The sequence below is a fragment of the Salmo trutta genome, chromosome 12 (genome assembly GCF_901001165.1).
Source record: "Salmo trutta chromosome 12, fSalTru1.1, whole genome shotgun sequence".
Taxonomy (NCBI): Eukaryota; Metazoa; Chordata; class Actinopteri; order Salmoniformes; family Salmonidae; genus Salmo; species Salmo trutta.
Window position 1 is genome coordinate 36,433,241 of NC_042968.1, and position 18,409 is coordinate 36,451,649.

The 18,409-nt window shown below is 46.4% G+C and overlaps 1 protein-coding gene across 1 annotated transcript in view; it reads left to right on the top strand.

Moving 5' to 3' along the window:
• LOC115203470 (leucine-rich repeat serine/threonine-protein kinase 1) overlaps positions 1-18,409 on the top strand; it is a 121,921-nt gene that overhangs the window by 59,855 nt on the left and 43,657 nt on the right. Inside the window, exons 23-25 of the mRNA XM_029768168.1 lie at positions 2,286-2,425; positions 5,747-5,899; positions 9,243-9,405. Coding sequence (XP_029624028.1) covers positions 2,286-2,425; positions 5,747-5,899; positions 9,243-9,405 — 456 coding nt within the window. The remainder of the gene's footprint in view (positions 1-2,285; positions 2,426-5,746; positions 5,900-9,242; positions 9,406-18,409) is intronic.

An 18,409-nucleotide genomic window follows, 5' to 3' on the forward strand; every position in this document is an offset into this window, starting at 1 on the left:
AGCGCCTTTAGAGAACACAGCACCTTTAGGGACCCAAGCGCATTTAGAGAACACAGCACCTTTAGAGACCCAAGCGCCTTTAGAGAACACAGCACCTTTAGAGAACACAGCGCCTTTAGAGAACACAGCACCTTTAGAGAACACAGCACCTTTAGAGAACACAGCACCTTTAGAGAACACAGCGCCTTTAGAGAACACAGCGCCTTTAGAGAACACAGCGCCTTTAGAGAACACAGCGCCTTTAGAGAACACAGCGCCTTTAGAGACCACAGTGCCTTTAGAGAACACATCTGGGAACATAGTGTGGGGACTCTCAACTCCTTTCTTCTACGTTGTTGCATTTTTTTGTGTTAACATTTGTATTATTATGTTATCAACTTAATTGTTTACGTTGTCGCATTTTGAGGTCACTAAGGACCTGTTTCTTGGGCACGGATTAAAGGGTAAGTTCAGTAGTTTACAACTTTATGTCAGAAATATCTTCACCCTGAAAGTAGTTTTGAAGCCAGGATGTAATCAATGGTCCGGTTTAAACCACCACCACAAATTTCAGCTAACTTTAGCTGGCCCATAGAATACTTTCTGACTAGTCATCAAGTAGTCAAATCCTGAACTTCCCCTTTAAGCCAACTACTAGTCATGACTAAAAAGCATAATGGAGAATCTCCAAGTGATTTTCTTGTCCAGGAATAGACTTCTCTGGGTCTGAGAAACCAGCCCTTCAGTAAGTCTGTTATAGTTGCACAGGATTTTATTTGAAGATCAACTTGAGGTCATCTGCAAACCTCAAGCCCTCTGTTAAATTGAATAGCAGACTGGGGGTGACGTTTTTCGTGCCGTAAAAGCATTGTGTAAAGTGCAAAAATGACCATAAACCAAATTATAATCTGGCAGCGTGATTTAATTTGTTTAAATTCTTCATGTGCGTTATAAAGAGGTATCTATTTATGTATTGCTCAGTTCACTAAACTGTAGTTAAATAATTCTCCTTTTATAATGCACATTGTTGAAGAAGAAAAGTTTCAAATGAAATCACACTGCAACATTATGATGTTTACAGTATTGTTGTACTTTGCACAATGCTTTAGGCTCTACAAAATTGTTGCCCCTGTGTTTATCTGAAAGCACAGGTTGGGTGACAATTGTTGAGACGTATCTGATCATTAACTTTGATCTATACCTCTCAGTTCAGATGGAGGAAAGGATACAAGGAGATGACAGGTAGACACTTTAGACTATTGACATGCACCCTCTACAACTTCGCCTTCCCTCCCTCACTACCTACTTCCCTCCCTCCATCACTACCTACTTCCCTCCCTCTCTCACTACCTACTTCCCTCCCTCTCTCACTACCTACTTCCCTCCCTCTCTCACTACCTACTTCCCTCCCTCTCTCACTACCTACTTCCCTCCCTCTCTCACTACCTACTTCCCTCCCTCTCTCACTACCTACTTCCCTCTCTCCTTCCCTCCCTCACTACCTACTTCCCTCCCTCTCTCACTACCTACTTCCCTCTCTCCTTCCCTCCCTCACTACCTACTTCCCTCCCTCTCTCACTACCTACTTCCCTCTCTCCTTCCCTCCCTCACTACCTACTTCCCTCCCTCTCTCACTACCTACTTCCCTCCCTCTCTCACTACCTACTTCCCTCCCTCTCTCACTACCTACTTCCCTCCCTCTCTCACTACCTACTTCCCTCTCTCCTTCCCTTCCTCCTTTCTTCCCTCCCTCTCTCCCTCTCTCACTACCTACTTCTCTCCCTCTCACTACCTACTTCTCTCCCTCTCACTACCTACTTCCCTCTCTCCTTCCCTCTCTCACTACCTACTTCTCTCTCCCTCTCACTACCTACTTCCTTCCCTCTCTCACTACCTACTTCTCTCTCCCTCTCACTACCTACTTCCTTCCCTCCCACTCTCACTACCTACTTCTCTCCCTCTCACTACCTACTTCTCTCCCTCTCACTACCTACTTCTCTCCCACTCTCACTACCTACTTCTCTCCCTCTCACTACCTACTTCTCTCCCACTCTCACTACCTACTTCTCTCCCTCTCACTACCTACTTCCCTCCCACTCTCACTACCTACTTCTCTCCCTCTCACTACCTACTTCTCTCCCTCTCACTACCTACTTCTCTCCCACTCTCACTACCTACTTCCTTCCCTCCCTCTCTCACTACCTACTTCCCTCCCTCTCTCACTACCGACTTCCCTCCCTACATCCCTCTCTCCCTCCTTCCCTCTTTCCCTCTCTTCTTCCCTCTCTCCCGACCTCCCTTGGCAGTGTGGAATCGACTGATGTCAACTGGAAGAGGAAGAAAAGCGGGGGCATCAAGATCATTTGCCAATCAGAGACCAGGGATTTTTCAGCCATGGCCTTCATTACGGACCATGTCAATTCCCTCATCGAACAGTGGTTCCCTGGTGAGGTTTCTTTCTCTTTCAATTCAAAGGGCTTTATTGGCATGGGGAACATATGTTTACATTGCCAAAGCAAGTGAAATGGATAATAAAAAAACTATAATAAACAATAAAAAATGAACAGTAAACGTTATACAAAAAAGGTTTTTCAAAGGAATAGAGACAGTTCTGTCTGTCTGTCTGTCTGTCTGTCTGTCTGTCTCTGTCTGTCTCTGTCTCTGTCTCTGTCTGTGTCTGTCTGTCTGTCTGTCTGTCTGTCTGTCTGTCTGTCTGTCTGTCTGTCTGTCTGTCTGTCTGTCTGTCTGTCTGCTTCCCCTAACTCAGCATAACAGCCAAAGTCTGTCATATTTCCTGCTGCTTAATCGTCATGTTAATTAAAATAGCAGATTGTGTCTTTTAAATGCAGCTTTAACACAGTGGAGTGTTGATGATTCAGTCATTAGTCCACATTAAACTCCTGATGCTGCTTATAGATTACCTGTCAAATCACAGCAGTTAGCAGACTGGTCAGCATGGTGGGTGTGCTGTGATCTGTGTGTGTGCATGCATTCATATTTATGAGTAATTAACGTTGATTCAGAATGTCTATAGTCATTCAGAATGTCTATAGTCATTCAGAATGTCTATATTTACATGGGTACAGGGCCCGACTGGTGATTCATACGTGTCAGAGTCATGTAAATCAAATCAAATCAAATGTATTTATATAGCCCTTCGTATATCAGCTGAAATCTCAAAGTGCTGTACAGAAACCCAGCCTAAAACCCCAAACAGCAAGCAATGCATGTGAAAGAAGCACGGTGGCTAGGAAAAAATACCTAGGAAAAACTCCCTAGAAAGTCCAAAAACATAGAGAGGAACCAGGCTATGAGGGGTGGCCAGTCCTCTTCTGGCTGTGCCGGGTGGATATTATAACAGAACATGGTCAAGATGTTAAAATGTTCATAAATGACCAGCATGGTCAAATAATAATAATCATAGTAGTTGTCGAGGGTGCAACAAGCACGTCCGGTGAACAGGTCAGGGTTCCGTAGCCGCAGGCAGAACAGTTGAAACTGGAGCAGCAGCATGGCCAGGTGGACTGGGGTCAGCAAGGAGTCATCATGCCAGGTAGTCATGAGGCATGGTTCTAGGGCTCAGGTCCTCCGAGAGAAAGAAAGAAAGTGAGAAAGAGAGAATTAGAGAGAGCATATTTAAATTCACACAGGACACCGGATAAGACAAGAGAATACTCCAGATGTAACAGACTGACCCTAGCCCCCCGACACATAAACTACTGCAGCATAAATACGGAAAGTTATTTCTCAACATCCAGTTATGTCTCAAGTTAATTACGACTCAGTCTGTTGGTGTGCACCTGTCTCTGTGCGCCTGTCTCTGTGCGCCTGTCTCTGTGCGCACAGTACACTGCTTTATATCCTCTTTCTTTTTATAAAATAAGATCATCAATTATTTTCCCTAAAGGGCAAGTTTGATTGCACCAATACATACACCAACAGTAAATACACAGTACATACACAGTACATACACAGTACATACATAAAAAGCAACACCTCTTCAATGACTTCAACTTCATGTTGTATGCTGGACTCAGTCAGGACCTTTGTGTCACATGGTCTCCCTCTCCGGCCTCTAGGTCACCAGGCTGCTCGTTAGGGCGCACACCTGTCACCAGTGTTACTCGCATAATGACACTCACCTGGACTCCATCACCTCCTTGATTACCTGCCCTTTATATGTCACTCCCTTTGGTTTCTTCCCCAGGCGTCATTGTTCCTGTTTCATGTTGGTGCGCTGTTTGTGTTTCTTGTTTTGTTCATTTATTTATTAAATGTATTCACTCCCTGAACTCTCAGCGTACATCATTACACTTTGGTCCCCACTGACGGGTGTTCACACCTCGTGTTCCTGTTATCAAACAGTCGGGGGATAAAGCTGCTTTTGAGTGTTGACAGATAAAAGGCTGTAGATCTTCTGAGTGGCAACGGTGTGAGGAATCTTCAGAGGTGTACGGATAATTAGGAGTACGAAACTAGGGTATTTGGTGCAGTGTAAAAACTCAGGGTGTTTCTCAATATGCTTACTACCGTGCTCCACACTCATGCTCCGAGTGTGTTCTCCAAGGATGTTCTCTTAAGTACGTTCTTGTTTGGACGAGAGTGGAGAACGCATAAAACGTTCCATTTGAGAAGCCCTCCCCCTACTGTATTACCTCACGCTGCACCTCCCCATTCACTGACCCTTCTTCCAGCCAGGACAATGACAAAAGAGACCAAACAAGATATACCCAAAGCAAACGTTTTACTTCACAATTATCAGCTAGCTATATGTGAATTGTAATAATCTAGCTAACCAGATAGTTTAACAGGCATAAATGATGTTATGTTACACTAGTGTATACACCCTTATGTTACACTAGTGTATACAAACATAAAACTAATGTTATGCAAGGTATATGTAAATTATTTGTGGTTAGCTAGCTGTCAATTCTTTGTGGCTATCTACATAGCTAGCTAACAGTAGTAGCTAGCCCTTATTGACTTACTATGGGCTTGCCATCCATCCACAGTGGTTAGTGTAGGCAGGTTAACATGCCAAAATGTATTTATTAATGTATCAAGATTAAATATTGTAGTCAGGCAACATATGAGAGTCTGAGTTTATTTTCTCTCGCTTCAGCTCAAATAATGGGCTCAATTGATTTCAAAACATTTTGCGTCGTTTGTTTTACGCGGTTTCATCATATTCCTGTGCATACTTTCCATTGAATCTTGTATTGATGCTTAAAAATATGTACAAACAGAGTACGCTTTCGAGAAGTGCCCTCCGTGCTCCGTTTGCCATACTTTGATTAGGACTCACACTCCAACCCTCCCGTGCTCCAACTTGCGTGCCCGGAGCACGGTAGTATGCATTTTGAGAATGCATGTTCCTGTTAAGTCTCATAGCAGAAGGTAAGAAGGATCCATGGAAACATTCCGTTTTAAGGTAGAGATTATCAGAAATAACATGACACAGGGAGACTGATGAGAATCGGTTAAGACAACAAGGAAAGTAGTGGAGTCAGGGCTTTGACGTTTGACCTTTAGGGACGTTTGTAGTCCGGAGTGGGCTGCACTACCGCTAGACCGGACTCCACCAGACCATGTGACTTTCTGTATCTCTGTGTCATCTGTCCTCCTTTAGACCTGACGGCCAGACTCCACCAGACCATGTGACTTTCTGTATCTCTCTGTGTCATCTGTCCTCCTTTAGGCCTGACGGCCAGGCTCCACCAGACCATGTGACTTTCTGTATCTCTCTGTGTCATCTGCCCTCCTTTAGCCTTGACGGCCAGTGAGAGTGATGGGACCCGATTGATTGAGCAGTACGCCCCCTGTCCCCAGTGTTCCTCCATGATCAGACAGAACCAGGGACCTGGGGGTCTGGGGGAACCCCCAACCAGGGGGACTGGAGCTGGGAGAAGAGGAGGAGAAGGTAGGGTGGGCCAATATACAGTCAACTTCTGATGGAATGTCTAGGGGCTATTGCAAAAGTTTTTAAATTAAACCCAATCAATGCGGACATTAAGCACTAAAACATTGATTTGCTTTAGTGCAAGCATACCCTTATAATCTATTATTACTTGTTATAAGCATGCATGAGCACCTATGTTTTATAAATGACCTCAAGATGGCGCCGATAGAGGGCTGCCTCGCTTCTAGTCCTTAGGAAACTTTGCATTATTTTGTTTTTTATGTAATATTTCTTACATTGTTAGCCCGGAAAATCTTAAGTGTTATTACATACAGCCGGGAAGAACTATTGGATATCAGAGCGACGTCAACTTACCAGGAATACAACTTTCCCAAAGCGGATCCTTTGTCCGAACCACCCAGGGCATTTGAACTGATTCCAGAGGCCAACCCAAAACAACGCCACCAGAGAAGAGGTAGACCGAGCAGTCTTCAGGTCAGACTTCAGAGCACACCACCCACCGCTTCCAAGTATATTACTCGCTAATGTCCAGTCTCTAGATAACTAGGTATACGAAATTAGGGCAAGAGTTGCTTTCCAGAGAGACACCAGGGATTGTAACATACTCTGTTTCACGGAAACATGGCTCTCTTGGGATATGCTGTCGGAGTCGGTACAGCCACCATCTCTCCGGGAAGAAGAGGGCAAGGGTGTATGTTTCATGATTAACAACTCATGGTGTAATTGGAACAACATACAGGAACTCAAGTCCTTTTGTTCACCTGACCTAGAATTCCTTACAATCAAATGCCGACCGTATTATCTCCCAAGAGAATTCTTGTCGGTTACGGTCACAGCCGTGTATATCCCCCCTTAAGCCGATACCACGACGGCCCTCAAGGAACTTTACTGGACTTTATGCAAACTGGAAACCATATATCCTGAGGCTGCATTTATTGTAGCTGGGGATTTTAACAAAGCAAATTTGAGAACAAGGCTACCTAAATTCTACCAGCATATTAACTGTAGCACTCGCGCTAGAAAAACCCTGGATCACTGCTACTCTAACTTCCGCAATGCATACAGGCCCTCCCCTGCCCTCCTTTCGACAAATTTGACCACGACTCCATTTTGCTCCTCCCGTCCTATAGGCAGAAACTCAAACATGATGTACCCGTGCTAAGGACTATTCAACGCTGGTCTGACCAATCGGAATCCACGCTTCAAGATTATTTCGATCACGCGGACTGGGATATGTTCTGGGTAGCCTCAGACAATAATATCGACGTATACGCTGATTCGGTGAGTGAGTTTATAAGGAAGTATAGTGGCATACTGTGACTATTAAAACCTACCCTAACCAGAAACTGTGGATAGATAGCGGAATTCGCGCAAAACTGAAAGCGCAAACCACCGCATTTAATCATGGAAAGGTGACTGGGAATATGCCCAAATACAAAAAGTGTAGTTATTCCCTCCGCAAGGCAATCAATCAAGCGAAATGTCAGTATAGAGACAAAGTGGAGTTGCAATTCAACGGCTCAGACACGAGACGTATGTGGCAGGTTCTACAGACAATCACGGACTACAAAAGGAAAACCAGCCACGTTAGGGACACCGATGTCTTGCTTCCAGACAAACTAAACACCTTCTTTGCCCGCTTTGAGGATAATACAGTGCCACCGACGCGACCCGCTACCAAGTACTGTGGGCTCTCCTTCTCCGTGACCGATGTGAGTAAGACATTTAAACGTGTTAACCCTCACAAGGCTCCTGGCCCAGACAGCATCCCTAGCCGTGTTCTCAGAGCATGCACAGACCAGCTGGCTGGTGTGTTTACGGACATATTCAATCTCTCCCTGTCCCAGTCTGCTGTCCCCACATGCTTCAAGATGACCACCATTGTTCCTGTACCCAAGAAGGCAACTAAACTAAATGACTATCGCCCCGTAGCACTCACTTCTGTCATCATGAAGTGCTTTGAGAGACTAGTCAAGGATCATATCACCTCCACCTTACCTGTCACCCTAGACGCACTTCAATAGGTCCACAGACGATGCAATCGCCATCACACTGCCCTATCCCATCTGGACAAGAGGAATACCTATGTAAGAATGCTGTTCGTTGACTATAGCTCAGCATTCAACACCATAGTACCCTCTAAGCTCATTATTAAGCTTGATGCCCTGGGTCTCAACCCCCCCTGTGCAATTGGGTCCTGGACTTCCTGACGGGCCGCCTCCGGGTGGTGAGGGTAGGTAACATCTCCACTTCGCTGATCCTCAAAACTGGGGCCCCACAAGGGTGTGTGCTCAGCCCCCTCTATTCCCTGTTCACCCATGACTCCGTGGCCATGCACGCCTCCAACTCAATCATCAAGTTTGCAGACGACACAACAGTAGTAGGCTTGATTACCAACAACGACGAGACAGCCTACAGGGACGAGGTGAGGGCACTCGGAGTGTGGTGTCAACGAAACAAAGGAGATGATCGTTGTCTTCAGGAAACAGCAGAGGGAGCAACCCCCTATCCATCAGCGACGGGACAGTAGTGGAGAAGGTGGAAAGTATTAAGTTCCTCGACGTACACATCATGGACAATCTGAAATGGTCCACCCACACAGTGTGGTGAAGAAGGCACATGGCAACTGCACCGCCCACAACCAGGGGCAAACTACCTGCCCTACAGGACACCTACAGCACCCGATGTGACAGGAAGGCCAAAAAGATCATCAAGGATAATAACCACCTGTCACTGCCTGTTCACCCTGCTACCATCCAGAAGGCGAGGTCAGTACAGGGGCATCAAAGCTGGGACAGAGAGGCTGGAAACAGCTTCTATCTCAAGGCCATTAGACTGTTTAACAGCCATCACTAACACAGAGAGGCTGCTGCCTACATACAGACTTGAAATCATTGGCCACTTTAATAAATGGATCACTAGTCACTTTAATTATGCCACTTTAATAATGTTTACATATCTTACATTGCTCATCTCATATGTATATATTGTATTTGATACCTTCTATTGCATCTTGCCTTTGCAGCTCTGTCATTGCTCATCCATATATGTATATGTATATATTCTTATTCTTATTCCATTCCTTTACTTAGATTTGTGTGTATTAGGTAGTTGTTGTGGAATTGTTAGATTACATGTTAGATATTGCTGCACTGTCGGAACTAGAAGCACAAGCATTTCGCTACACTCGCAATAACATCTGCTAACCATGTGTATGTGACCAATAAAATGTGATTTGATTTGAAATCAACATATAATATTGGTTTTGTAATGGGACTGCTGTGAAACAGAGTTTGCACTCTGAAGTCAACTTTATCTTTTGGTCTGATTATCCCACCGCTAGGCAGAGAAAAAGGGGGAGGAAGAGGAGGGCACTTCTTCAACATGGAGGACTGTGTGATCGCTGCCATGGGCCAGGAGTACATAGTGTGTCCCCAGCACCCCGACCAGCCTGTCCCCCTTCAGGAGCTGGTCCCAGAGCTTTTCATGACCGACTTCCCCTCACGGTAACCTCTCACCTTTCACCCTGACCCTTGACCTCTAACCCCTGACCTGTTGACCTATTAGCGCTGCGCAGCTATCCCCCCCAATATAGATGCTGTATCCCAATTCTCATCCCTTCTCCTGAAGTGTGCACTTGCTCTACCCGTCATGGACATATAAGGATTGGTGTAACTATTGGCTGGAGGGAGTTTCCATCATTATCAAATCCAATCGCACACTCAGCCAGACTCAGTGTAACTTCACAAGACGATGAGCCTGAGGAAGGCACGGCACAAATGGGCTAATCTTCTTCACATGGGGGTGAATCATGTCTTTCACTTAAGTCACATTTTCACTTAGTCATGCATTGACGTCAATGGGAGACTAGTTTAAATGTATTCTCAAGTTGAAGTTAGGATGCCTGACGATTTGTAGATCTGTCATTCTCTGCTTAGCTTTGCTAGAGCCGATTCTCTCCAACATGCTATCAAACTTGCGCTCGCACACACACACACACACACACACACACACACACACACACACACACACACACACACACACACACACACCCTCTGAACCACAAACCTCTTATCCCTAACCTTTGGCCCATCATCTGTCACTTTTGAGCTGTCACCCACACTCAGGCTGAGCTTTTGGTTATAACCGGGATATATGGCTCTATTCAGTCAATAGGGACAACAAAAGATTGCCCTTGCACTGGGAGAAAACATTTGTTTGGTTGATTGTTCATTTGTTTCACTCACTTAATGCTCACATTACTGTCTAAATGAAACCACGCCATTCTCACAGCACAAAAACACAGGATGTGTCCCAAATGGCACCCTATTCCCTATGTGGTGCTTTACCTCTGACCATGACCCATAGTGTTCTACCTCTGACCAGGACCCATAGTGCACTACCTCTGACCAGGACCCATAGTGTTCTACCTCTGACCAGGACCCATAGTGCTCTACCTCTGACCAGGACCCATAGTGTTCTACCTCTGACCAGGACCCATAGTGCTCTACCTCTGACCAGGACCCATAGTGTTCTACCTCTGACCAGGACCCATAGTGCTCTACCTCTGACCAGGACCCATAGTGCTCTACCTCTGACCAGGACCCATAGTGTTCTACCTCTGACCAGGACCCATAGTGCTCTACCTCTGACCAGGACCCATAGTGCACTACCTCTGACCAGGACCCATAGTGCTCTACCTCTGACCAGGACCCATAGTGCTCTACCTCTGACCAGGACCCATAGTGCTCTACCTCTGACCAGGACCCATAGTGCTCTACCTCTGACCAGGACCCATAGTGCTCTACCTCTGACCAGGACCCATAGTGCTCTACCTCTGACCAGGACCCATAGTGCTCTACCTCTGACCAGGACCCATAGTGTTCTACCTCTGACCAGGACCCATAGTGCTCTACCTCTGACCAGGACCCATAGTGCTCTACCTCTGACCAGGACCCATAGTGCTCTACCTCTGACCAGGACCCATAGTGCTCTACCTCTGACCAGGACCCATAGTGCTCTACCTCTGACCAGGACCCATAGTGCTCTACCTCTGACCAGGACCCATAGTGTTCTACCTCTGATCAGGACCCATAGTGTTCTACCTCTGACCAGGACCCATAGTGTTCTACCTCTGACCAGGACCCATAGTGCTCTACCTCTGACCAGGACCCATAGTGCTCTACCTCTGACCAGGACCCATAGTGTTCTACCTCTGACCAGGACCCATAGTGCTCTACCTCTGACCAGGACCCATAGTGCACTACCTCTGACCAGGACCCATAGTGCTCTACCTCTGACCAGGACCCATAGTGCTCTACCTCTGACCAGGACCCATAGTGCTCTACCTCTGACCAGGACCCATAGTGTTCTACCTCTGACCAGGACCCATAGTGTTCTACCTCTGACCAGGACCCATAGTGCTCTACCTCTGACCAGGACCCATAGTGCTCTACCTCTGACCAGGACCCATAGTGCTCTACCTCTGACCAGGACCCATAGTGCTCTACCTCTGACCAGGACCCATAGTGCTCTACCTCTGACCAGGACCCATAGTGCTCTACCTCTGACCAGGACCCATAGTGCTCTACCTCTGACCAGGACCCATAGTGTTCTACCTCTGATCAGGACCAATAGTGTTCTACCTCTGACCAGGACCCATAGTGTTCTACCTCTGACCAGGACCCATAGTGTTCTACCTCTGACCAGGACCCATAGTGTTCTACCTCTGACCAGGACCCATAGTGTTCTACCTCTGACCAGGACCCATAGTGTTCTACCTCTGACCAGGACCCATAGTGTTCTACCTCTGACCAGGACCCATAGTGTTCTACCTCTGACCAGGACCCATAGTGCTCTACCTCTGACCAGGACCCATAGTGCTCTACCTCTGACCAGGACCCATAGTGCTCTACCTCTGACCAGGACCCATAGTGCTCTACCTCTGACCAGGACCCATAGTGTTCTACCTCTGACCAGGACCCATAGTGTTCTACCTCTGACCAGGACCCATAGTGCTCTACCTCTGACCAGGACCCATAGTGTTCTACCTCTGACCAGGACCCAAGTGCTCTACCTCTGACTAGTAGTACAGGGCCTTGTGGTGTCCTCCAGTAGTGTTGTGTAGTACAGGGCCTTGTGGTTGTGCTTTTCTCCAGTAGTATTGTGTAGTACAGGGCCTTGTGGTGTCCTCCAGTAGTGTTGTGTAGTACAGGGCCTTGTGGTTGTGCTTTTCTCCTGTAGTATTGTGTAGTACAGGGCCTTGTGGTGTCCTCCTGTAGTGTTGTGTAGTACAGGGCCTTGTGGTTGTGCTTTTCTCCTGTAGTATTGTGTAGTACAGGGCCTTGTGGTGTCCTCCAGTAAGTATTGTGTAGTACAGGGCCTTGTGGTTGTGGTGTCCTCCTGGAGTGAGGTGTGGTACAGAGCCTTGTGGTTGTGGTGTCCTCCTGGAGTGAGGTGTAGTACAGGGCCTTGTGGTTGTGGTGTCCTCCTGTAGTAATGTGTAGTACAGGGCCTTGTGGTTTCCTGCTGTGTTGATAGGAGTCTAGGAGTCTCCTTAGGCTCCTCACTGACAGGACCGTGACATGTACAGTATGGAACACACTGCAGGCATAGATACTCTGTACACACACACTCACATACAGAGGTACAGCAATCCTGCGCACGCACACACACACAAACACACACACACAGCTCTTCAGGGGTTTGGCTGCGTAATGAGTTTCAGTTGATTTCTCAACAGTGACCGCATCAGTTGATGTATTGTTTACCCTTAAGGCTAAACACACACACACACACACACACACACACACACACACACACACACACACACACACACACACACACACACACACTCTGCTTGAGGGTTGATTACACAAGTATATCTCTGTGAAATACTACAGGCCGCTGTCGTATTTACTGTTCATGGGGCAACAATCACTTCCAAATATTTCTGATATCAAGCAACACATTTTAGTGCTGCTCTAAGACAAGAGAGATATTGACTAAATAATCACTTCCTCAAACACTGGTGCCACGGGTTGACATCAGCTAACACCACAGCTATGTAGACACACACACAGGAATGTGCACGCAAACATGGGCACACAGAACATACACACAAAGGAACGCGCTCAAACAATCTGCTGTGTGACTCTGCTGAAATGCAATTTAAAGCATGTTTGAGATGAAATTGACCCTGAATAATGTTTCCCCAGCCTTACATTAACATATGGGCCCTAGCAGGAAGTCAGCTCCAGGATAGATGGTCAACTCTGAGCAGTTAAGATTGGCAGCTGACCAAGGCTTTTTGTTCTATGCTCATTTAAGCGGTTGTGCCGGTTTGTTGACATAGCGCTCTACATTAAAATCTCACATGAAAGACTTGGGCTTGAGTCCCAAATGGCACTCTCTTCCCTATGTAGTGCACTACTTTTAACTGGGTTCCTGTCCAAATTAGTGCATTACATAGGGAAGGGGGTGCCATTTGAGAGACAGATTTGTGTTCATGATATGAAGAGGATGCTAATGAGGACTTAAGAATGTTGCCATGGCGACTATAGCTCCAGCCCTATCGCAGAATGCAATACATAGAATCCTTTGTTGGACGTGTATGGTGCATGTGTTGATGTCCACCAGGTAGACTTGAGATCAGGGAGGTAGCTGTAGTAATGTATGGTGCATGTGTTGATGTCCACCGGGTAGAGTTGAGATCAGGGAGGTAGCTGTAGTAATGTATGGTGCGTGTGTTGATGTCCACCGGGTAGAGTTGAGATCAGGGAGGTAGCTGTAGTAATGTATGGTGCGTGTGTTGATGTCCACCGGGTAGAGTTGAGATCAGGGAGGTAGCTGTAGTAATGTATGGTGCATGTGTTGATGTCCACTGGGTAGAGTTGAGATCAGGGAGGTAGCTGTAGTAATGTATGGTGCATGTGTTGATGTCCACCGGGTAGAGTTGAGATCAGGGAGGTATCTGTAGTAATGTATGGTGCATGTGTTGATGTCCACTGGGTAGAGTTGAGATCAGGGAGGTAGCTGTAGTAATGTATGGTGCATGTGTTGACGTCCAGGAGGTAGAGCTGAGGTTGGGATCAGGGAGGTAGCTGTAGCATGTTAAAAACATTTAATGAGCAAGCCTTCCTTCATGACCTGGTCTCTGTAAATTTGACCTTCTTTTTGGATATTTTCACTGGTATTGTTAACAAACACGCCCACATAAAGAAAATGAGAATTAAAAACAGGTTCAGCCCCTGGTTCGACCGTGATCTGGCAGAGTTATTCCACCACAAGAATTGCATTTGGCGAAAGGCTCGGCATACACATACTCAAGCTGACTGGCTCTCATTCAGGCAAATTAGAAATAAGTGCACTCAGGCTATCCGGAAGGCCAAAGTTAGTTACTTTAAGGAGCAGTTCTCTCTCTGTGGGTCTAACCAAGAAGTTCTGGAAAATGGTTAAAGACCTGGAGAATAAACCCTCCTCCTCACAGCTGCCCATGTCCCTTAATGTTGATGATGTGGTTGTTACTGACAAGAAACACATGGCTGAGCTCTTTAATCACCACCTCATTAAGTCAGGATTCCTATTTGACTCAGCCATGCCTCCTTGCCCGGCCAACATTTCCTCATCTCCCACCCCTTCTAATGCGATTAGCCCCGATGCTCCTCCCTCTTTTTCCCCTGCCCCGCTACAAAGTTTCTCCCTGCAGGCAGTCACTGAGTCTGAGGTGATAAAGGAGGTCCTTAAACTGGACCCCAAAAAACATCTGGGTCAGATGGTTTAGATCCTTTCTTCTTTAAGGTTGCAGCCCCATATCATCACCAAGCCTATCTCTGACCTTTTAACCTGTCTCTCCTCTCTGGGGAGGTTCCCATAGCTTGGAAGGCAGCCACGGTGTGTCCTTTATTTAAAGGGGGAGATCATGCTGATCCTAACTGTTTGAGGCCAATTTCTATTTTGCCCTGTTTATCAAAAGTGTTGGAAACTGACTGTCTTCCTTGATGTTTATAGTATTCTCTCTGGTATGTAATCTGGTTTCCACTCAGGTTATGGATGTGTCACTGCAACCTTAAAGGTCCTAAATGATGTCATTATTGGCCGTGATTCTAAGCAATGTTGTGCTGCTATTTGTATTGACTTGGCCCCCAAAAATGATACGGTAGACCATTCTGTTCTTGTGGGCAGGCTAAGGATTATTGGTGTCTCTGAGGGGTCTTTGGCCTGGTTTGCTAACTACCTCTCTTAAAGAGTGCAGTGTATCAAGTCAGAACATCTGCTGTCTCAGCCACTGCCTGTCACCAAGGGAGTTTTTTTAATTTAACCTTTATTTAAAGAGGAGCGACCCAGGGATGTGTGTGCTTTGGGGACCTGTAACAGAATGTGACTGGCAGAACACAAGGGAGTAGCCCAAGACTCAATCCTAGGCCCCACGCTCTTCTCAATTTACATCAATAATATAATTCAGGCAGTAGAAAGCTCTCTCATCCATTTATATGCAGATGATAGTCTTACACTCAGCTGGCCCCTCCCCGGATTTTGTGTTAAACGCTCTACAACAAAGCTTTTTAGTGTCCAACAAGCTTTCTCTGCCCTTAACCTTGTTCTGAACACCTCCAAAACAAAGGTCATGTGGTTTGGTAAGAAGAATACCCCTCTCCCGACAGGTGTGATTACTACCTCTGAGGGTTTAGAGCTTGAGGTAGTCACCTCATACAAGTACTTGGGAGTATGACTAGATGGTACACTGTCCTTCTCTCAGCACATATCCAAGCTGCAGGATAAGGTTAAATCTAGACTTGGTTTCCTCTATTGCAATCGCGGCTCACCCCAGCTGCCAAACTAACCCTGATTCAGATGACCATCCTACCCATGCTAGATTACGGAGATCAGCAGGTAAGGGTGCTCTCGAGCGGATAGATGTTCTTTACCATTCGGCCATCAGATTTGCCACCAATGCTCCTTATAGGACACATCACTGCACTCTACACTCTTCTGTAAACTGGTCATCTTATTTATTAAACCCTCTTAGTCCTCACTCCCCCTATCTGAGATACCTACTGCAGCCCTCATCCTCCACATACAACACCTGTTCTGCCAGTCACATTCTGTTAAAGGTCCCCAAAGCACACACATCCCTGGGTCGCTCCTCTTTTCAGTTCGCTGCAGCTAGCGACTGGAACGAGCTGCAACAAACACTCAAACTGGGGAGTTTTATCTCCATCTCTTCAAAGATACGGTCATGGACACTTCCTGACAGTTGTGGCTGCTTGGCGTGATGTATTGTTGTCTCTACCTTCTTTCCCTTTGTGCTGTTGTCTGTGCCCTAAAATGTTTGTACCATGTTTTGTGCTGCTACCATGTTGTTGTCATGTTGTGTTGCTACCATGTTGTTGTCATGTTGTGTTGCTACCATGTTGTTGTCATGTTGTTTTGCTACCATGTTGTTGTCATGTTGTGTTGCTACCATGTTGTTGTCATGTTGTTTTGCTACCATGTTGTTGTCATGTTGTTTTGCTACCATGCTGTGTTGTCATGTGTTGCTGCCGTGCTATGTTGTTGTCTTAGGTCTCTTTATGTAGTGTTGTGGTGTCTCTTGTCGTGATGTGTGTTTTGTCCTATATTTTTATTTGTAATCCCAGCCCCCTTCCCCGCAGGAGGCCTTTTGGTAGGCCGTCATTGTAAATAACAATTTGTTCTTAACTGACATGCCTACTGTACTTAAATAAAGGTTAAATAAAATTAAATGCTGAAAGATGGTGATTACATTAGTGATGGATAGTGAGGCTTTGTGTGTACTGTATGAGGTATACATATTATCATGTACTCTATGAGGTATACATAGTATCATGTACTCTATGAGGTATACATAGTACACTGCTCAAAAAAATAAAGGGAACACTTAAACAACACAATGTAACTCCAAGTCAATCACACTTCTGTGAAATCAAACTGTCCACTTAGGAAGCAACACTGATTGACAATAAATTTCACATGCTGTTGTGCAAATGGAATAGACAACAGGTGGAAATTATACACTATTAGCAAGACACCCCCAATAAAGGAGTGGTTCTGCAGGTGGGGACCACAGACCACTTCTCAGTTCCTATGCTTCCTGGCTGATGTTTTGGTCACTTTTGAATGCTGGCGGTGCTTTCACTCTAGTGGTAGCATGAGACGGAGTCTACAACCCACACAAGTGGCTCAGGTAGTGCAGCTCATCCAGGATGGCACATCAATGCGAGCTGTGGCAAGAAGGTTTGCTGTGTCTGTCAGCGTAGTGTCCAGAGCATGGAGGCGCTACCAGGAGACAGGCCAGTACATCAGGAGACGTGGAGGAGGCCGTAGGAGGGCAACAACCCAGCAGCAGGACCGCTACCTCCGCCTTTGTGCAAGGAGGAGCAGGAGAAGCACTGCCAGAGCCCTGCAAAATGACCTCCAGCAGGCCACAAATGTGCATGTGTCTGCTCAAACGGTCAGAAACAGACTCGATGAGGGTGGTAAGAGGGCCCAACGTCCACAGGTGGGGGTTGGGCTTACAGCCCAACACCGTGCAGGACGTTTGGCATTTGCCAGAGAACACCAAGATTGGCAAATTCGCCACTGGCGCCCTGTGCTCTTCACAGATGAAAGCAGGTTCACACTGAGCACATGTGACAGACGTGACAGAGTCTGGAGACGGAGTGGAGAACGTTCTGCTGCCTGCAACATCCTCCAGCATGACCCGTTTGGCGGTGGGTCAGTCATGGTGTGGGGTGGCATTTCTTTGGGGGGCCGCACAGCCCTCCATGTGCTCGCCAGAGGTAGCCTGACTGCCATTAGGTACCGAGATGAGATCCTCAGACCCCTTGTGAGACCATATGCTGGTGCAGTTGGCCCTGGGTTCCTCTTAATGCAAGACAATGCTAGACCTCATGTGGCTGGAGTGTGTCAGCAGTTCCTGCAAGAGGAAGGCATTGATGCTATGGACTGGCCCGCCCGTTCCCCAGACCTGAATCCAATTGAGCACATCTGGGACATCATGTCTCGCTCCATCCACCAACGCCACGTTGCACCACAGACTGTCCAGGAGTTGGCGGATGCTTTAGTCCAGGTCTGGGAGGAGATCCCTCAGGAGACCATCCGCCACCTCATCAGGAGCATGCCCAGGCGTTGTAGGGAGGTCATACAGGTACGTGGAGGCCACACACACTACTGAGCCTCATTTTGACTTGTTTTAAGGACATTACATCAAAGTTGGATCAGCCTGTAGTGTGGTTTTCCACTTTAATTTTGAGTGTGACTCCAAATCCAGACCTCCATGGGTTGATAAATTGGATTTCCATTGATTATTTTTGTGTGATTTTGTTGTCAGCACATTCAACTATGTAAAGAAAAAAGTATTTAATAAGATTATTTCTTTCATTCAGATCTAGGATGTGTTAAGTGTTCCCTTTATTTTTTTTGAGCAGTATATCATGTACTCTATGAGGTATACATAGTATCATGTACTCTATGAGGTATACATAGTATCAT